This window comes from Cervus elaphus, chromosome 5 (genome assembly GCF_910594005.1).
Source record: "Cervus elaphus chromosome 5, mCerEla1.1, whole genome shotgun sequence".
Classification (NCBI taxonomy): Eukaryota; Metazoa; Chordata; class Mammalia; order Artiodactyla; family Cervidae; genus Cervus; species Cervus elaphus.
Genome location: NC_057819.1, coordinates 121,364,190 through 121,386,640, shown reverse-complemented (window position 1 = coordinate 121,386,640; position 22,451 = coordinate 121,364,190). Strand labels below are relative to the sequence as shown.

The 22,451-nt window shown below is 43.5% G+C and overlaps 1 protein-coding gene across 5 annotated transcripts in view; it reads left to right on the top strand.

Moving 5' to 3' along the window:
• The window catches only part of PITPNC1 (phosphatidylinositol transfer protein cytoplasmic 1), a 253,667-nt gene that overhangs the window by 149,732 nt on the left and 81,484 nt on the right, over positions 1-22,451 (top strand). For all 5 annotated transcript variants that reach the window (XM_043905090.1, XM_043905086.1, XM_043905091.1 and 2 more), the window contains exon 5: positions 16,744-16,815. In XM_043905090.1, coding sequence (XP_043761025.1) covers positions 16,744-16,815 — 72 coding nt within the window. The remainder of the gene's footprint in view (positions 1-16,743; positions 16,816-22,451) is intronic.

Below are 22,451 nucleotides of genomic sequence, written 5' to 3'. Positions count from 1 at the left end.
CTGAGTGACTGAACTGAAATAGACTCGTGGATCAATTCTATTTCAGTAAATGTTACTTTTCTCTTAAATTTTAGTGGGTTAATATGTTGTCTAAAGATTACTGTGACTAAAACACCAGAGTTTTTTTTAAGAGCTCCCAACTGTAATGGATTTTTGAAGAATCAAGCGACACAGAACCTGGAAGTTCCTTTTCAAGCAAAATCAATTCTGTTAGACCAAACAGCCAAGGCAGCAGTATGTGGAGATGACAGCGAGTTTATGCATTCTGATTTATTTCCATTTAGAAAATGAGCTGGTTGTACGAGTACCCTGTTACAAACCAGCTTTATTTGCAGATGTGCCTCAGTCCTTGCTCAGGGTTGGTACTTGTCTCTATATCTCAGCAACCCGATCGATTGGTGCCTGGGGAAGCAGGAACCTTGAAACAACCAGTGTTGTTTGTCCAGTTTGTCCCATTTCCATTTATTCTAGCTCTCCCAGTCTCTTCTTTGTACAAAAATTGATTCAGCTATTTTTGGGTGGGTGGGGGGAGCAGAAGCTAAAATATGCTACTTTACCATAAGGTAGTGTTTTAAAGTTATTTGCATTTTTTAAAAATTGAAGTATAGTTCATTTACAGTGTTGTGTTACTTTCAGGTGTACAACAAAATGATTCAGATATATATATATTCTTTTTCAGATTCTTTTCCATTATAGGTTGTTACAAGGTACTGAATATAGTTCCCTGTGCTATACAGTAGAACCTTGTTGTTAATCTATTTTATGTATACTATTGTATATCTGTTAATTCCAGACTTCTAATTTATCCCCCCGTTTCCCCTTTGGTCACCATAATTTTGTTTTCTTTTTTAATTTTTATTTATTATTTTACTTTTGGGTGCTCTGGATCTTCGTTGCTTTTGCGTGGGCGTTCTCTAGTTGCAATGAGTGGAGGCTACTTTTCACTGCGGCTCCTGGGCTTCTCATTTTGGGGGCTTCTCTTGTTGCAGAGCACAGGCTCTAGGCTCTCAGGCTTCAGTAGCTGCATCACGCAGGTTCGGTAGCTGGGGCTCACGAACTCTAGAGCAGAGGCCCAGTAGTTTGGCACACAGGGTAAGCTGCTCCTCAGCATGTGGAATCTTCCCAGACCGGGGATTGACCCAGTGTTCCCTGCATTGGCAGGCATATTGTTATCCACCGCACCACCAGGGAAGTCCTCATAATTTTGTTTTCTGTGTTTGTGAGTGTTTTGTAAATAAGTTTTTTGTGTGTTTTTGGGGGGTGGGGGTTTTAGATTATACCTTTAAGTGGTATCATATGATATTTATCTTTCTCTGACTTACTTTACTTAGTATGGTAACCCCTAGGTCCATAAGAATGACTTAACAGAGGACAATCACCAAAGGAAAAAATATTTGTTGAAAGGCATTTTCCAAAGAAGATTTCCCTAAGAAATACTCTTTTCCTTCTTTTCTATTTTCTACTTGTACTGAAAATTAGATTTCTCTTCTAATACAAGTTATTGATGTCTATGGAGTTGTGTTCAGTTCAAGTTGATGCGATCGGAATAATACAACCGGGAAGATTTTGTGGGCAGATTTCTTTCTGCAAAAATAAAATTAAACATGTATAAATGTGGATACACTGAAATAGTACATTTCAGTAATTAAATAAAGTGAATGCAAAATTTTCCTCACATCTTTCAACCTTTCTAATCACTAAGATACTCTGAACTACATGATAATATATATTTAGGTGAGAAATTTGCCCAGTTGGTGAAGAGGGGGTGATTGTTAACCATTTTTAACTGAGAAGGCTTGTAATATGGAAGTTTCCTACCTGGCCATATGCCAGCCTGTATATGAGGAGTCACTGATTTGTTCCAATCTCTTATTTACATACAGTTCTTTTTCATTTACATGCAGTTTCTTTCCACCTGCTCCTTAACTCCTTGTCCTGCCTTTATCATGTGTAGCTATTGGTATTCACCATCATCTGCTTATTTCTGCCTTGGCAGGTCCAACTGTAGATTGAATGAGCCTGAATTTAGTTTCCCTCCTCAATTTTCATAGGAGCGCCAGTAGCAAACCATTCCCCATTGAGAAAACTTACTTTCATTCATGCATTTGCTCCCTCTCCCTCTTGGCCTTGCTTCTCCCGTGAGTGGCTGTTACTCAGCATATCAGAAGAGGGACGAGGCTCCATCAATGGAGGAACTAATGAATGAACAGAAGCCTCAGTGTGGGGTGCAGGCTAGTGAAAAGCAGCGGAGAGGCTGGTGTTCATTTCCTTACTGTGGGCTGGAATACAAACAGCTGTTTTCCTGGCATACTTCCATGCTCTGCCTTCCACACACCCCCTTTCTCTCTCACCCTCCCCGACTTCTCTTTCAGGTCCCACTGCTCCTCTTGGCCACATTTTACTTCTGATGCAGTCTATATTGGGGAAACCACTCTCCAGTTCATCCTCGCCTGTATTACTAATATGCTATTCCTTTTTGCCTTCTCTTTGCTTTAAAATTCTTCTTTTTTCTCCACTTGGGTTCCCCTTCTCATTTTTCTGGACCTGTCTTCTTTGCAGTTGTTTTTTTTTTTTTCCTAACTACTTTGTCATTAGGGCCACCCACCTAGATTGTATAGTCATACATGACCCTGGGAACCCAGAACAGCCAAGAAAGCTCAAATATCTCCCTTATTTTATTTGCATCAATCCCTGCAGGATGACTGAGATTCTGAATAGATGTGGGACAGCCAGACGTACACCTTCTTGAAACTGTTGTGTCTATTAAAGATTTTCTATGCACAAAAGAGTTTATATTACTTTCCAACCAGGGGACAAATTTTCAGTCAAAATGGAAGGATAAAAATTTTCCGATGAAGAATTTAAGAAGTTGAAAGGTACTTTAAAATCTAAGTTGTCTGCTGTCTCTACATACAGACTCACCACCCACAGTCTCTGTTGTACAAACAGCACAGGCTGCAGCTCTGAATTCCTAGAAGATGATAAATCTTAACCTTTAGACTTACTTCACTAGGTTCACTGGAACATTCTGAACGTAAGTCTCCTGTTAGTGAAAGGAGGAGGCGTTTGCAAGTTCAGTTTTATGAATGATCCCATCTCAAGCTGAAATTCCCTTTATGGCCTTGGAGTATATTTAATATGATAATACAGAATATAGTACCAGAGAATCAATGTCTTCATGGGGGTTCCATTAGAGAGATCAAGTCTGATAGAGTTTCAGAACAAGATGGTCAGAGAGGAATGCATTGAATTCCAGATAAATGCTAAAAGGAAATGATCTTTTAAAAGCCTATAAGTACTTTATCTGCCCCAAGCCAGAGTCTCAACTCTTACATTTAATTTTCTTGATTCCAAGCCTGCTTGTAAAATGCTGGCTCTCAGACATGGGAGAATTTCGGCTGGTAACCAGAAATAAAGCATTGTATTACTAGGCTCAGTCAGCGATTTTCAAACTTTTCTTCTTTTGGTCCAGGAATTTCCATGAACATGTCTCACTAGCCACCAGATACTTACTTAACATATTATTTGAAGAAAGAACTCTGATGCCATTTAAAAAGTGGTTTGAACTACTGATCTGTATCACCTGTCAGATCCACCTCGTTCTAAGACTCCATGAAAGTGTGATACAGGAACCGCTTGAAACAGTGAAAACTTTTAGTCATCTTGTGACTTCCATTAGAGATAATATAGTCACTTTGAGATATCATGGATTTGTTTGTGTACTTTTTAAATTGGATTTGAATTTTTTCTGCTTACTGAAAAAAGTAGATATTTATTATAAAATTCAAGTACCATAAGAAACTGTATCACAGAAAATTAAAGGGCCCCATAATTTAACTTTTCTCCTCTAAGAAAATATTTTGATATCTATTCCTCTGTTTTTTCTGTGCATATGCTAACATGCTTTTCCCCCCTCTTTTTGCAAAAAGGAAGTTGTTCTCTTTTGCACTTTGCTTTTTAAAAACCTTTAGAGTTCACGACAATGTACTTAACCAACATTCTACTGGTGGACTTTGGGATTGTTTCCCTGTCCTTTATAGGACAACAGTGCAGTAATGAACATTTGTTCACTTGTAATATTTTTTTCACACCTGAGAATTCGTGCCCTTCCTGGTTCTGGGCAAGGTTTTTGAAGTACTTCCAGGGGAGTTCCCTGGAGGTCCAGTGGTTAGGACTTGGAGTGTTCACTGTCATGGGCCAGGTTCAGTCCCTGGTCAGGGAACTAAAGTTGATCCTGCAAGCCACATGGCCAAAAAAGAATTTTTTAAAATAAGAGCACTTCCATAGTAGGAGTTATCTTAAGTCATCATATTGACATTTGAATTTTTGAAAATGATTGTATTTTAAAGGTACTAGGATATTTTTGCATTTTAAAGGAATACCACTGTAAATTTCTTAAATTAATAATTATTGCCCCAATATATCTTTTTGGTGCCTCCTATTTGAATAAGCCTCTTTGGGCTTATTTAAAGTAGGCACATCTGTCATTAGATGGTTGGATGGCATCACCGGCTCGATGGACATGAGTTTGAGTAGCTCAGCAAGTTGGTGATGGGCAGGGAAACCTGGCATGCTGCAGTCCACGGGATCACAGAGAAAGACTGAGCGACTGAACTAAACTGATCAAGAGATGGATGCACACATACAATGTTTCCTCTGCTGTCATTGGCCATAGGACATACTGAGGGACCTTAACCACCCCCAGCTGAGCACTTAACTCCAATGGAAAAACACTCATGTGCCTTCCTAATACTCAACAGGCAGCAGGATGTGGAGTCATGAGCTTGAACTCAGAGCCAGACAGCCTGAGTGAGTCCATTCCAGAGCCATCATGTAAATGTATGATTTGGGGCATGCTATTCAACCTTACCCTGCCTTTGTTTTCTTGTCTGTAAAATGACCCTCACAGAGTTGTATGAGAGCTTTAAGGAGTGAATAAATGAATTATTATATACCAAATACTTGAGACAGTGCCTGATGATAGTACAGTATCCACAGTTTTGTCATTATTACCTCAGTGTTGAGTCATGTCTCTGTGTCTCAGATTGGACTGAGGAATGGTTACCTTGGATCATCATTTTGATCCAGAGTTATTCCAGAACTTCCTGGGGTTGAGAAACACTGGGCAATTACAAGTGCTGACAAGGTTATGGAGAGCCTGGCACTCTCGGACACGACTGGTGGGGATGCAAAATGGTGCAGCCACTTGGAAAACCATCTGGCAGTTCCTCAAAAAGTTAAACATAACCATATGACCAACAGTTCCACTCTAAGTATATACCCAAGGGAAATAAAAAGATATGTTCACACAAAGCGTCTACCAGAGTGCCCACGGCAGCGTTATTCATAATAACCAAAGAGTGGACACAGGTACACATCAACTGATGAATGGGTACATTTAAAATGGTATATCCATATAATGGAATATTATTCTGCCATAAAAAGGATGCTGAGAGAATCCAAACACAAAAGACCACATACTATATTATTCCATTTACATGAAATGTCCAGAATAGACAAATCAGAGACAGAAAGTAGATCAGTGGTTGCTTCAAGCATGAGGTAGGGGAGGAGGTAGGAGTGACTGCTAATGGGTACAGGGCTTCTATTTAGGGTGATGAAGTAGTCTAAGATTAGATTGTAGTTATGGTTGCACACCTCTATGAATAGACTAAGAACCACTGATCTGTACACTTGAAATGAGAGAATAACATGGGAGTGAATAAAGCTATTTTTAAAAAGAAAAATCAACTTCTAGGTTCAGGTCTGGGCTCTGGGACTCCACCAACTTTCTGAAAGCAAGTCATTAGAAAAGGAGTCTCAGGTCTGTTTTTAACAACCCCACCAGATGAGGTTAAGTTTTAGAAACATACTGTTAGAATACAATTTTTGCTTCACTGGTATGGGAGGGATTAGTACCCTTTAGCTTGCAGTTTCCACCATGCACTGGGCACTGTGGGGGTATAGTATGACAATAATGATGATCTCAAAGTGGATGATGCAGGTCTTCCAGAAGTTTCACCTCTGCATGTTTTTGAAGTATAGAGCTCCCAGAGAGCCTCCCTGGCCTGTTCGCTACAGCCACCATTCCTTCTCTCCCTCGGCAGGTGTGGACAATGCAGCCAGGCTCCCAGCAGCACCCAGAAATCGACTATAAAATTTCCAGTGCACTTGCCTCTTTCACTTTAAGACTCGCTTACATTCACTTTCCTTCTCGTAAGTGATTCTTATTGCCATAGCAACCCTAATCAATCACTGGACTAAAAATAGCTCTTTCATTTTTTTTCCAAAGCATGTCTGTAGTGAATAGAAAATTGAGCTCTGCCGTGCATTTTGCATATGCTGCTTTCCTTTCCTGACACTGAACTGGGGTGTGTCTGTGTCTGGAAATTATTCTTGCAGGGAGCCTAGGTACTTCACTCGTCTTTCCTGGATTTCTTCTTCCTGACTGCAGATTCCCCCCATCACTTCCAAGAGATACAAGTACATGTTTTTAATGTTCAACAGGGAACATCACTTTCCTGCACATTCGGTTTCAGGTGCTGGAGATTTCACAGTTACCTGATGATCACTTTCCAATAAGAGGTTCATTCCAGTGGATCACATTGTGTTTGGAAGGCAGATTAAGGATGCTCAGATGCTGGGTACAAAGGAAGTTAGTCCTGGCAGGGCGCAGATGAGAGCAACACTAGTAAGACTCCTCTGGCTTAGGAGGATCTAAGCTAGAAAATCAAAGAGGAGACGACAAGAGTTTTTTTTTCCTCCTTTCCCCGATTTCTCCATGATACCTGTGTTATTTTTAGGGGGTTAGAGGCAAAAGAAACCCTGGATCTAATAAAGGGAATATTTGTTACAATCCTCTGGCCAAGCTGCTTTTCTAGTCAACAAGAGAGAGAAAGAGATTTTTCATGAGGGAGAAGGTTCCAGATCCTGAATGGGCCCAGGGGAGGAAGAGGGCAGAGGAGGGGCTGAAATGAACTCAGTAACGTCCCCTAGGCCCTGGGGGATGAGGCTCTTCATGGCCCCTCTCTCTGCTTCATTGTGCTGCTCTGCAGTCTCTGCCCCGGCCCTCTGCCTGTAAGCAGGCTCATCTCATGGGACCCTCTGGGGCTCCCAAATGCTGTCTTCTGATGCTATTTCTTAGCTTCTCGGAGCCTCAGTTTTTTAAAATAAGGCTAAGTGAACTAGCAGGCATAAAGCCTTTAAATCTGGGAAAGAAGAAAACTCGTGGAAATTCTGATAGTATTCTTGTTTCCCTGTGTGAAATTGGCAAAGGGGTCAAGGAAATCTGAGAAGAGGTGAAAGGAAAGGGCCCCTGTGCAGAAAGAGGAGCTGTTTTAGGAAAAGGAAGACAGTAAAGAGGATGGACCTGGAAGATATGATGATGTGTCCTCAAAATACAACAAGTTAGGGATCAGAGGAAGGCTGGAGGGACTGATCAGGTATTCTGATGTTGCCACTTCAGCAAATTCACAACCTCCCAGGGCATCCTTACACACACACAGTGGAGGGTTCTTCCTACACATGTGCCATCTCTATTTAGTCCCCATCTGGTCTGTGGGATTTCATGGAGAGGAGTACAATGAGGCACACCAATGTTTCTGTAGTATCTGTTCAGCCAGACCTTGGCCTGGCCTTGGACACTTATTATCTCACTCCACAGCTAAGAGATTGGTATCATATCCATTTTACAGATGAGAAAACTTAAGCTCAGAGTGATTAAGGAATTCACCCAAGGTCTCAGTTTGTGTGAAAAGAAGCCAGAGTTTGAATTAAAAGTTGTTTCACTCCAAAACCTGTCTTCTTTCTACTGAACAACCACACTTGCTCCTTGTGGGCTAGGTGCACACTGCTGCATTTGGACAACAATCAGTGGCAAGTTTCATGGCATCCGTTTCTAGTAAATATCCCCCTGGGCAGTTAGCAGTGGCCATTGACAGAGAGGATGACATTACAGATGGAACTAAGTTAGACAGAGTACAAATTCCCCATCCCATTTTCTGAACATTTCCTAGATATGTTCAGATCTCAAAGTCAGTGACACTTTACTCAGATGAGAACCAAATGAGTGATTTGGAAGGGAAGCAGTGGTTGTATTCTTGAGGTTGGGTATTAATATTGGTTTTCTATTGCTGTATAATAAATGCCCCACAAATGTGGTGACTTAAAACTTCACAAATTTATTTTCTCAGTGTTTCCACTGGGGCTCAGGTTAGCTGAGTCCTTGGTTCAGAGTCTCATCAGACTGAAATCAAAATCTCAGCCATAGCTGCAGTGTCATCTGAGTCTCAAGGTCCTCTTCCAAGCTTAACTGATTTTCGGCAGAATTCCATTTCTTGTGGTTGTAGGACTGAAGTCTGGTTTTCTAGTTGGCTGGCCTCCAGGGGTCACTCTTGGCTCTTAGACACTTCCCTCAGGTTGCACTCTAGGACACAGCAACTTACTTCCTCAAAACCAACCTGCTTTGAACTTCCCTGGTGGTACAGTGGATAAGAGTCCATCTGCCAATGCAGAGGATGTGGGTTTGATCCCTGGTCCAGGAAGATTCCGCATGCTGTGGAGCAACTAAACCTGCGAGCTGCAACTACTGAAGCCTGAATGCCCTAGAGCCTGTGCTCCACAAGATAAGACCGCATGCCACAAGATAACACCCACTTGCCTCAACTAGGGAAAGCCATGCGCAGCAATGAAGACCCAGAATAGCAAAAAAGAATAAAAGAAAAAATCTGCTTCTAAAAATGAAGTCTTATATAATGTCACAGTATCTGGTCCCCAGGGGGCTTCCCTGATGGCTCAGCTGGTAAAGAATCTGCCTGCATTGTGGGAGACCTGGGTTCGATCCCTGGCCTGGGAAGATGCCCTGGAGAAGGGAATGGCTACCCACTCCAGTATTCTGGCCTGGAGAATTCCATGGACTTTATAGTCCAGGGGGTCGCAAAGAGTCAGACACGACTGAGCCACTTGCACTCCACACTATCTGATCCCCATGGTAATCTGCTCAGAAGAGTAGTGAAAGTGAATGTGTTAGTCGCTCAGTCATGTCCAACTCTTTGGGACCCCATGGACTGTAGTCAGCCCGGCTACCCCTTCCTTGGAATTCTCCAGGCAAGAATACTGGAGTGAGTTGCCATTCCCTTCTCCAGGGGATCTTCCTGACCCAGGGATCAAACCCAGGTCTCCCGAGTTGGAGGCAGATTCTTTACTGTCTGGGCCACCAGGGAAGTCTCTATTCATAGGTCTCATCTACACTTAAGGGGAGGGATTATGCAAGATGAGCAGATATACCGGGGATTTTACCAGGCGCTGGAAATCTTGCAGACCATCTTAGAACTCTTGTCTACCATGGGTATTTTAGTCTTTCCTCCACGATGTTAGGAAAGATTGAAGACGAAAGGAGTATCGGGTGACAGAGGGTGAGATGGTTCCATAGCATCACCAACGCAATGGACAGGAATCTGAGCAAACTCTGGAAGACGGTGAAGGACAGGGAAGCCTGGCGTGCTACATGTAGTCCATGGGGTCCCAAAGAGTCAGACACGACTTAGCAACTGAACAACCACCACCATGTTGCTGTGGGCCAACCAAGTGACGTGGAGAACTTAGGAGTATTCTGAATCCCTTAGACAGTTTTAGTCAATGAGTGACACTCCTGATAATCTGTCTTCTTGCATCATGCAAGTTTGGTTATGTCAGGATTCCCAACCTTTTTTCCACTCCCTCACTTCTGACAGTTCCCTCAGTGATATGGAATCTCCCTCACTCTAGGAAATGTGTCCAAATCCCTAGGGGATAGCATGTATTTTGAGAAATTCCATGGTTGGAAGAGGGGGTGCTCCCTTCCCCACCCCCTAGATATTTGAGAATGACTAGGTTAAGTGGTATCTTCCCAGCTGGAGCAAAGCCCTTTGTCACAGAAAGCAGACTCAGGCAACCTGGAGGTAAAATAGATGCTTTGATGCCCGAATAACTGGGGAGACAGTGACTCACACCATTCCTAATGGCAGCGGGTTGTAGGGGAGGGATCTTTCTACTGGAATAGTATTGGAGCTTGTCATCTGGTTGGTGAGCTGGACAAACAGACAGCTCAATGTGATGATGGAAAAGGAGATAAATGCTGTGACAAAAATACAAACAGGGTGCTACCTGTATACACAGGATAATCATTCTGAAGTGGTGTTTGAAATGGTAAGATTCAGGAAAGAAATGTCAAGTTAAGGGCATTGTGGGCAAAAAACATGGCAGCCAGAAGTGTTTAATGAAATGGGAAGTGGTCTTCTGTGACTGGCTATGGGGTGAATACCAGGCAAAGCTGGAAAAGAAGATTCAGGTCAGAAGCAGAAGACTCCAGGTCTTCCCTTTAAGGAGGGAAACTGAGTCAGCAGTACCCAGCAGTTCACTGTTTGTGATGGGTGAGTGTACCAAATAGTAGGTGAAATAACATCCCCCTCAGTATTCATGTCCACCAAAACCTCACGTGTGACCTTATTTGGAAGTAGGGTCTTTGCAGGTGTTATTAGTTAAGCACCTTGAGATGAGAGATGAAACCACACTAGATTTAAGGTGGGATAAATTCAATAACTGTTGTCTTATAAGAAGAGGACAGAGGGACATATGGAGGGAAGAAGGTGATGTGGAGACAGAGGCAGAGATTGGAGTTGCAGCCACAGACCAAGGAGCCCCTGGGGCCACTGGAACCTGGGAGAGATGGGAGAAGCTAGGCCACTGGAAGCCTAGAGCCTTCAGAGGGAGCACGACATTGCTAACATCTTGATTTCAGACTTATGGGCTCTAGGACCATGAGAAGATACATTTCTGTTGTTTTAAGCCGCCAGATCCATGGTAATTTGACAGCTCTGGGAAACTCGTACAGTGCAGAACATTCAGATTCAGTATGGATGTTTCAAGTTTGATGTGCCTAGAGGACCCTTGTCGGGGACAGCCAGTGGGCATCTGGACCTGTGAGAAGGGCAGCCAGGGTGAGACATGTCAGTTTGGGAGGATTCATAAAAATGAGTCATGGAAAAGTCAGGAACAGATGAGATCAACTGGAGCAAGTAAATTGGGTGGAGGGCAGAACCTACGGGACCACTTTCGTTGAAGGAACAGAGGAGGGAAGAAAGCTGCTGTCACAGGAGGAATTGCTTAGTCATATAAAACAGTGTGGGCTTCTCAGGTGGCACTTAGTGGTAAAGAACCCGCCTGCCAGTGCAGGAGACATAAGAAACACGAATTCATTCCCTGGGTCAGGAAGATCCCCTGGAGGAGGAAATGGCAATCCAGTATTCTTGCCTGGAGAATCCCTTGGACAGAGGAGCCTGGAGTGCTACAGTCCATGGGGTTGCAGAGTCAGACATGACTGAAGCAACTTAACACACACACACACAACAGTTTAGGGAGGCCTACGGGGTGTAGATGGAGAAGCAGTGCTGCTTTGAAAATTCTCTGATAATCAGTCCTTTCCTTCCCATACTATATTGCACTGCTTGAGAAAAAAGATAGGAGGTGGAAAAGTAGAGCCAGCAAGCATGAACTGTTCTTTTAGTAGAGTTTGGTTGTGAAGACAAGGAGGAGTGGGGTTGGTTGTAGATCAAGGAAGAAACATAACTGAGGATATTTGATGCTTGTTTGTTTTTTATGAGTATGACCCTTTTCATTATATTTTTAGGCAGTAGGAAAGAAGCAGGGAGAGATGCAAATAATCAATGAAACAAGTTTCCAGAGAAGAAACTCACAAATATATATAACCATGCACCTACTCTGTGCCAGGCGCTGTGCTGGGTTTACCTGAATGATCCTCATTGATCTTCTCAGCACGCCTACAGAGTAGAAAAAAATTGTCCCCGCTGGGGATGGGAAAATAATTTGCCCAAGTCGATACATCTCAGGTCTGATGACTCCTCTGTGTCTCAGTTCTGATCATTATATTTTTTTTCCCCCGCATTGGGATAAAGAATGCAGCATCTTTCTCTGATTCATGAAGAATAGGAAGCAGCATAAAGAAGCAGATTTGCGACAATGGAGGAGAGGGAAAATGTAGGTGTTTCTGTCACGTGATCTGTGTCGTTGTTGAACTATGAACCAGAATTATCAACTGCAAGGAAGGAAAAGTGAAGTCAAGCACGGGGTCTTGAGAAGGGAAGGGGTTTAAGATAACATCAGTGGTGACATACAGTTGGGAGCCAGCCAGGGAGAAAGGAAGAAAGCCTTACTCAACAGTTTAAACTCGACTAGGATTAGAGGAACAACAGACTGGTTCCAAATCGGGAAAGGAGTGTGTCAAGGCTGTATATTGTCACCCTGCTTATTTAATTTATATGCAGAGCACATCATGCGAAATGCCAGGCTGGATGAAGCACAAGCTGGAATCAAGATTGCGGGGAGAAATATCAATAACCTCAGATATGCAGATGACACCACCCTTATGGCAGAAAGCGAAGAAAAGCTAAAGAGCCTCTTGATGAAAGTGAAAGAGGAGAGTGAAAAAGTTGGCTTAAAACTCAATATTCAGAAAACTAAGATCATGGCATCCAGTCCCATCACTTCATGGCAAACAGATGGGGAAACAGTGGCTGACTTTATTTTTCTGGGCTCCAAAATCACTGCAGATGGTGATTGCAGCCATGAAATTAAAAGATGCTTACTCCTTGGAAGGAAAGTTATGACCAACCTAGACAGCATATTAAAAAGCTGAGACATTACTTTGCCAACAAAGGTCCGTCTAGTCAAGGCTATGGTTTTTCCAGTAGTCATGTGTGGATGTGAGAGTTGGACTATAAAGAAAGCTGAGAGCCAAAGAATTGATGCTTTTGAACTGTGATGTTGGAGAAGATTCTTGAGAGTCCCTTGGACTGCAAGGAGATCCAACCAGTCCATCCTAAAGGAAATCAACTCTTAATATTCATTGGAAAGACTGATGCTAAAGCTAAAACTCCAATGCTTTGGCTACCTGATGCAAAGAAATGACCCTGATGCTGGGCAGGATTGAATGCAGGAGGAGAAGGGGACAACAGAAGATGAGATGGTTGGATGGCATCACCGACTCAATGAACTTGAGTTTGAGTAAGCTCCAGGAGTTGGTGATGGACAGGGAAGCCTGGCGTGCTACAGTCCATGGAGTCGCAAAGAGTCAGACATGACTGAGTGACTTAACTGACTGACTGAGGATTAGAGAGCTGGATTTTTAGGGAAGCTAACCTACTTGGGAGAAGCAGGAGTTGATTTCAAGATGGACATCTAGTTGGAAAGATTTTAGTGATAATGTCAAAAATGCCCCGAGCCAGAGACATTTCAGATTTTAACATGAAGCAATGTATACTACAGGGCTCTGAGAATCAGCCATTGATACCCTAAAGGGATTATCAGTCCCAAACCACTGCTGAAGGAGATAGAGCTGAGCAGCCTGGGGCTGGCCTATCTGATCGGTGTCTTCCCACTGCCTTGCCAAAACCAAGTACCCTTCGAGCCTCTTGCAGGGTTGCTATTCTGACATGAAAATAACCTAAATCCCTTGACTCAAAAATAACAACATGTTAATTTGCATAAGAGTTTTGCATTTTGTATTTTGGGTTTAATATCCAAATGCTAAAATTCACTTGTTTGACCTTAGTTAAGTGGTTTAGAGACTCAGCCAATTAAAAACTCTTTACAGGTTCCACTCTGACTCACCTAGACCCACCTCCCCACCCTGGACAGCTCCATTCTTTTGCTAGTTGGTACTGTGCACACATTGGATTGAGCCTCTTGAATTATGGGTTGCATGAGTGCTAAGTCGCTTCTGTCGTGTCCAACTCTTTGGGACCCTATGGACTGTAGCCTGCCAGGCTCTTCTGCCCATGGGATTCTCCAGGCAAGAATACTAGAGTGAGTTGCCATGCCCTCCTCCAGGAAATCTTCCTCACCCAGGGATCAAACCCATGTCACCTGTGGCTCCTGTGTTGCAGGTGGATTCTTCCTGGCTGAGCCACCAGAGAAGCCAAATTATGGGTTAAAAAAGGACAAATCAGTTCACCTGAAGCTTGTTATTTTGAAAAGCCTCTGCAGGTTCATGTTCTCAAGTTCACATGGCTATTGAGAGCTCTGTGGTGGGGCTCTGAGCTGCTCCATCTTGCTTCATGACAGGCAGCCCCTCCTTAGAACTCCCTGGGTCTGGGTGTGAGGGCAACAGTTGTGCAGTGAGAGGTTGTTTGAGAGGAGACAGCAAAGAAGGTGTTAATGAATGATCGCAAGGCTTCGTTCTCCATAAAGGCAATTACTGGGATTGATTGTTTCCATGTTTCCTTAGTCACGGTTCAGCTTGCTTGTTTCACTGGGATTAAGACAGATGAACACTGAATGCACACAGACGTGTGGTGTCAGGAGAATTATCAATGGCACATCGAAGGCCTCTGCTTTCTTGCACAGATGCCGCTTGGGGGATCTCAGTGGAGCTGAAAGGGGATCATGGCCACTGTGGGGTGACCAAGTGGGGCAAGGGTGTGTATGGTGGACCACGGGATTTTAGATAATGCATCTTCTCTCTTTCCTTCCCATACATGGTATAGTGGGGTGGTTTTCCAGCTTACACCTGCATTAGCATGCTGGAAGGCTTGACAAACAAAAATGCTTGAGCCCCATGCCCTGAGTTTCTGATTCAGTGGGTCTGGCATTGGCCCCAGCAATTTGCCTTTCTAAGGAGTTCCAGGGTGCTGCTGCTACAGGCGCTGCTGAAAACCAGTGGGGTCATCATCAAGAGCATGAACACTGATCAGGCCACCAGACTTTCGATCACGACTTTACTTTTTACTAGCTGTGTGATCGTGGGCCATGTACTTAACCAATAGCCAGGACATGAAGCAACCTAGATGTCCATTGACAGAAGAATGGATAAAGAAAAGGTGGTTCATATATACAATGGACTATTGCTCAGCCATAAAAAGAATGAAGTTGAGTCAATTGTAGTGAGGTGGATGAAAGTTGAGCCTGTCAATACAGAGCGAAGTCAGAAAGAGCAAAACAAATATATATTAAAACATATATATGAAATCTAGTAAAATGGTACTGATGAACCTATTTGCAGGGCAGGAATAGAGGTGCAAACATAGAGAACAGACTTGTGGACATAGTTGGGAGATTGAATTGAGAGAGTAGCGTTAATGTATGTATACTACCATATGTAAAATAGCTAGCTAGCAGGAAGCTACTGTATCGCACAGGGAGCTCAGCTTGGTGCTCTGTGATGATGACCTAGAGGGATGGGGTGGGAGGGGTGAAGGAGGCTCAGGAAGGAGGGGATATGCATATAATTATGGCTGGCTAGCATTGTTGTACAGCAGAAACCAAAACAACATTGTAAAGCAATTATATTCCAGTTTTAAAAAGGGGATAATGATAATAGTTCCTATTTCATGGGATAGTTAGAAGGACTAAATGAATTAGAACTTGGAAGCATTGAGGCCAGTGCCGGGTCTATGTATACTGGATAAATAAGAGAGGCAACCTCTTGGAACTGGGAGCATATGGACCCGAGCCTCACTCCTCTAATACCTGCAGCTCCCAGTGAAGCGGCTGTGTCCTTTGCCTGTAGTCTGCGATCCTATCTCTGGAGGTCAGGAAGGTTAATGCCCAGTTCAGGGCCAGTGCCAGCAGGAGGAAGGCCACATCGACCTCCATCAAAATTCTCTTGTCAAGCTACACTAACGGTCTACTGAATATGTGGAATGGGCTCAGTGAGATGAAGATGTCAGGGTGTTGTGCATTTGGGGTTTTTCTCCCCCGTGCTGGCAAAAAGAGAGGCTGTCTTTTATGTCAAGTTCACATGCAGCCTTATACTGATTTGTTAAATGTTTGCTCAATACCCAGCACTGATATGTTTTACGCACATGGTTTCATTTAACCCTCACAATGTCACTGTTAGGTAATCATTACTGTTTCTGTTTCAGTATTGCTGGGGTTCAGATAAGTTCAATGACTTGTCCAAAGTCACATGGCTATCAAGTGATAAACCCCAAACTAAAAGCCAGGTCTGTCTGACTTCAATAATTTATAACCGTAAAGCTCTACTCTACCACCTCCAGCTTATTATGAATATTTATATAATGGTTAAGGCTGGCCTCCAGGTATCCAGCCGTGGTAGCTGCTCCCTAAAGGGAAGCACCCTGGAACTGGAACTGTCTCTGTTTCAGGGGGTTGCTTTTCTATAAAGCCTGTGGTCGGACTCACAGAATATACTCCTTTGGGAAATGTCCTCTTCACCAACTTATCTTGCTTCTGCGGCTGCTGCTGCTAAGTCGCTTCAGTCGTGTCCGACTCTGTGCGACCCCATAGGCAGCAGCCCACCAGGCTCCGCCGTCCCTGGGATTCTCCAGGCAAGAACACTGGAGTGGGTTGCCATTTCCTTCTCCAGTGCATGAAAGTGAAGTCGCTCAGTCGAGTCTGACTCTTCGCGACCCTGTGGACTGCAGCCTACCGGGCTCCTCCGTCCATGGGATTTTCCAGGCAAGAGTACTGGAATGGGTTGCCATTGCCTTCTCTGGCCAACTTGTCTTATTGCCTAATTATTCTTTCTGGCCTGACTTCTGGGTGAAATTGTGTTCACGTCGCCAAAGGTAGCTTTGCTTACATTTGGATATGGACTTAGTGTCTTAACATCTCTGGCTGTGGACAGTGGTCACAACCAGAAGGCCAGGAGCGCATCCAGAGGCTAAGCTGAAGACGTGAAGAGAGAAAAAACTGGTATGCTGATGAAACCTTTCTCTCTCCCCATAGTGCTCCTTTCTGCCGAAATTCTCCATTCACATAGAAACCAAGTACGAGGACAACAAGGGAAGCAACGACAGCGTGAGTAGCCCCTGCTCCCCAACCCAGCCCGCACCGTCCGCACCGTTCTCCCCTCGTGGGCGGGGCCAGCCCCACCACCTGTGCCCGGGGCCTCAGAGACGCTCTGGCTCCTCTTCTCATCTTTATGTGCTTTCTGTGGGCCTCCATGCAGAAATCTCTGTCACCTGGAGTGATTGTCATCGGGGACCAAGAGGGATGAGGGGAACCTCGGAGTCTGGAATTTGGTTTCTGGTCATTGGATTGAACACACGTTTTCTCCGTGACAGTTGACATTTACTTAGAAGGATGAATACGATCAGATGTGTGTGTGCATACTGTACGTATTTTCTGGGCTGTGCATATGTTTACATACACACACTCATACGTGCCGAAGAATCCCACCTTAAAAATCAGTGTAACCCTCCTACAAGATGTTTTCCTCATGAGGCATTCTGACTGTCGCTAAATTTCAGCCAAGAACTTTTATTAGTATTGCTTAAACCTCACTTCTGACCTGGCTTTTACCCCACCTCTTTCTGTCAGAGCAGTACATTTCTAAATTCCCTTCCCTTTATGAGTGGATGATTTGACCTACAACAACCTCACCCTGACCTTGAGCTATGGGTTCCGTCAGGACCCATGAGGGAAGACTCTGTATCTAGAAGCTGCAAGGCTTCATCTGTTTATTTCTGCCTCAATTACATGTTTTGGATTTGTGGAGAATGATGAAAATTGAGGCTGTATCGAAATGAATGAGAGAGAGTCTCCTGACACAGTGACCCCTTTGGTGCCTTCACTGAGCTAAGGGAATACAAAACAAGGTGCAGGAGGTGATGGAGGTGCCTGAGCGCCAGAAAGAAATATCTAAGGGCTCATAAGCACTGTCAGTTTATAGCTTTGGCCAGGCCTACTTTGTGTTTCATCATGTTAACAGCTTCTAGAACCTTCTTCCAGAAGGTTCCTCCCCTTGGCAAGAACAGATTCTTCTAGAAGACATGGATGCATTTGTGCAGCACTCAGATGGTCCCATTCAAGGTGGAGTCTGCTGGAACAGAACTTGAGTGGTTCCCAGGAGGAGTCACCCGACAACTATTAATACAATTCACACCAGCATGGGAGAGAGGACACTGGTTCATCCACTCAATATTTTGGAACACAGCTACATTCATTTGTCTGTGACAGAATGAGTACTTAAAACAGAACTCATGTGGTTCACAAAGCCTAGAGTATTTATTACCTGGCCCTTTACAGAAAAAAAGTTTTCTAACCCCTGCCTGGTTGGAGAGACTCGGATCAGAACAGCATCCACCGGGTCTCCAAATTTGACCACTTGATAGATCTGTCCCAGCTGAATGCCAACTCCAGAGTTCCTGAAACTATCCAGAGGAGAGAAGACTGCTACCCTCAAGGGTGCTTGTCCCCCCATGAGTTCAGGAGCCTCAGTGGGTAGCATCCCCTGGTGACAGGTGACCTCAGAGGAAATGTTTAGTTGCATCTCCTTGTCTATAGCCTGACATCAGGCTTCCCTGATAGCTCAATTGGTAAAGAATCCACCTGCAATGCAGGAGACCCCAGTTCAATTCCTGGGTCTGGAAGATCCCCTGGAGAAGGAATAGGCTACCCACTCCAGTATTCTTGGACTTCCCTTGTGGCTCAGCTGGTTCAGGCGGGAGACCTGGCTTTGATCCCTGGGTTGCGAAGATCCCCTGGAGAAGGAAAAGGTTACCCACTCCAGTATTCTAGCCTGGAGAATTCCATGGACTATATATATAGTAGCAAAGAATCGGACACAACTGAACAATTTTCACTTTCACTTTCACTGGGGCCAACTCCAGCAAAGTCTTGTGGTCTAAAGTAGTGTTGCACAGTGTAACTTGAACTCTTGTAATGACTCTTTCTGATTGGAAAATTAACACATGATTCTTAAAACTTTGAAAATCAAAAAAAAAAAAGTAAAGCAAAACCAGTAGTAATCTCAGGCTTCAGAGATGACTGCTGTTAGCATTTTGGTTCATCCTGCAAAATATTAATGAATTTACTTTTCAACCAATTTCCTAAATTGAATCATACAACATCCTGTTTTTAACATGTCATAAAATATCCTTCCCAGTAATTTTTAATAGCTACCCTGCATTCCCTACTTAAATGTATTTCTTTAAACAATTATCAGTCACTGAATATGGGAGTGGGCATGACCATTTTGATGTATCTGTAGACCATTAAGAAAAGGATGATAGAGATCAAACATGCCTTAATTGCTTTTCTTGGCACAATCTAAAAAACATGGTGTTGAGGAAAGCAATAGGAGTTAAAACATCTTTTAGTCTTTCTAGACAGATTGTCTTGCTTTCTCTTTTTCTCTATGGCTCTGTTCTGTCTTCATGGATAGTTATAACCCACTCCCTTTGTAGAGGTTTGGAATGGATGTGTGGTCCCACCATGAGCCTGATAGGTTGGTAAGACCAGTGTGATCTTCTGGTTTATCCTCTGCTCAAGTCTAATCTTAAAAAAAAAAAAAAATCACATGGTTATCATTTATTGTCTTGTATCCCATTTTTGGCAGGCGCTAAGGTCTTTTTTTACTACTCTCCTAGGAATTTAGCTTTGTCACTACTCTCTTAGGAATTTAAAATACCAAGTGAGCCATCCTAAAGTCAGGAGCTATGCCTAGAGCCAGCGTTCTCTACCCATGCCAAAGGCCAGTTCTCTCTGAGACTTAGGCCAGCCTGCAAGAAAAGCAGTGAACCCCGGAGCACTTGTGAGCAGTCCTTGTCAACACAGCTTGCTTCCTCTGGGAGAAATGCGAGCTATTGCACCCTGTGTTGCCTCCTTCTCCCCAGCTTGCTGGCTCTGAGACTGCCCATGAAGCCAGCTCTGTATCTCTCTGTCATGGCACCCACCTTGCCCAAGTCCAAGTTCACTAAGTGTTTTTTCCCAGCCTCGGCCTGGCTCTGATCCATACATCCCCAGGTCTCCTTTCTGAGCTATTGGACCAAACAGGCCAGCTCCAGCTCGATTAGACTTCTTTGCCAGTTTGCCTTCTTCTAATTTCCATATTCAGCAGCAGCTGTTGGTCACCCAGCTGGTTCAGGCTTGGTCCCTGGAGGCAGAAAAGGAAGACTTCATTGGTTTTCATTCACACTTGTTAATGTTTCCAAATCAGAACATGAGAAATATGTATTTATGTAATAATACTTTATTAAAAGATAGCTTTGTCCAGGGGTTCAAAACTAGAGCCTTAAGCAGATGGCATGTGCTGGCATGCTCTTTTCTGTCCAGGGATGAGTATAGAGTTTCTGGTGGGAGGCAGAATTGCTAAAGAAAGCAGTGCAGTGGTGGATGTTTCTCTTGTCTCACTGCTTTGCCAAATTATTTAATAAACTCAGGCCATTTCTTTGCATTTTCTGGGTATATAGTCTTATCATTCAGCTACCATCCTTCATACTGCTATCTGCATCCTGTTTCTCTCCGTACCTGCCAGAACTTTAATGAAATGGATGATGATAAGAAGCAATAATTAAATTGAAAAACACTACTGATAATCATATTGATTACTGATTGAACAGAGTCCATGTTGTTATCCTCTTATCAATCACCACCTATGTCATCTTTTTACGTGACCCAATACTGCATGTAAAAACATAGAAATTGGTACATCTAGATTTAAATATTTTCTCCGTGTTAAAATAAAGCTAGTATATTTATGAATGTGAAAACCTATAAACCGTGATTACATTAACCAGGACACAATGGGGAAGTTGTGTTAAATTGAGGCCCATTTATTTTACGCACATGCTGATGAGAATTATTTAGGCCTTAATTAGTGCTGGGAGGACGGCACCATGCCAAAGTAAGGCTCTGTTGTTTGTCCAAGGCCATAAATCTAGATCTGGGAGAGTCAGTGCTTATCATTCGAGTGTCGGCCGCTGCCAGGTTACTGTCACTCACTGCAGTTAATGGGGGGCAGGCCTGCCTTCTCTTCCTCCTCCAAACAAAGCAGGTACCACTTAAAGCGGTGGTTCGCAGTCTTGACTGCATGTTGGACTCAGAAACTCTAACCCTAGCTCCTGCCTGGTTTCTGCCCACACTGGGATTCTGATTTAATTGGTCCTGGGTGCAGACTGGTCTAGGGCAGTGCTTCCTACACTGTGTGTCTAGGAATACAGAGTTTGCCAGTAGCAGGTGTGTGGACTTGTAGGGTCTACCCTCTGGTCAAACCTGATTCATTCTCTTTGGAGGGTATAAGATAGGCCATCCTCACCCGACTTAAGATCTAGACCACTGGTTCTCAGTCCTGCCTGCATAGTAAAGTTACCTGGGAAGCTTTAGACTCACTGATGCCACTATCCCACTCCCCGAGATTCTGATTTCATTTGTCTGGGATGGGGGTCCAGTCACTGGGATTTGTTGTACTCCCTCAGGGTAACCTAAGAGCCATCAAGGCTGAGAACTATAGATTTAAAGAAGTATGAAGTGCTATTTAAAACCAAACCAAAAAAAAAAAAAAAAACCAAACCAAGTGAACCCTTAGGAAATCAGCTTCTCCAAATTTCTTCATTTCTTCATACCCCTGAAAACATAAAAGTTAACAAAAAAGCATATTTATAACCACCACCACCACCCCACACACACAATGAAGGGGCCTGAGGGAACCATATTTCTTCTCATTAGCCATTATTCCCCAGCAACAAAACTTCTCTGACCAGATGGAAAGAATGTCCAGTTTAGTTCCTGGAAGAGCAAGGCTCTGTTCTTCATAGAACTCTCCTCTGAAGTTGCCTAGAAGAGGTATTGATAATTTATTTAGTTTCTAGTTCAGTTATGTTATAATGGGAAAACACAGAGTCGTTCTTTGTGAAATGAAAAGATTCATATTGAATCTCCAGCTCTGTGACTTAAGCAGTGGAGTCTTGGCTTCTCTATCAAGAAAACAGAGTAAATAATGTCTGTATCACAGTGTGGAGGACTCATCCAGGTTAATTTACCTGGAAGCACTTCATAAACTGTAAGTGCAATACAAATTTTAGGTTTTGCTTCAGTTACGGTCATACCTTGGGATTAACTGCATTATGGATGATTTCTAGTGAGACTCTCCTTTTGTCTGAATTGTCAATAAATCATTTATCAGAAAATTTTGAGTACCTACTATGTGCCAGGCATTGCAAGAGGCAATGAGGATGTAGCAATCAGATAAGACAAGTCTCCACTACTCATGGAATGGGGGAAAGCACATAATAAGCAAGAAAACAAGGAATTCCAGCTGTGGGAAGTGCTGGAAAGGCAATAAATAGGGTGGAGGAGAACTTAGCTAAAAACCATATGATTAGGAATGCCTCTCGGAAGAGGTGACAAATCTGGTGAGACCTGAGGCTGGGAAGGAGCCGACTCTCTGAAGGGTTGGCCAGGCAAGGGGACTGTTGTAAGCTTAGTTGTATCCTCCCAAATTTATATGTTGGAGTACCTGAGACTATAACTATGTTTGAAGATAAGGCTTTTAAAGAGGTGATTAAGTTAAAAGGGGAGTCTCTTGTAGCTTCATCGGTAAAGAATCTGCCTACAATGCAGGAGACCAGGGTTCAATTCCTGGGTGGGGAAGATCCCCTTGAGAAAGAAATGGCAACCCATTCCAGTATTCTTGCCTGGAGAATCCCATGGCC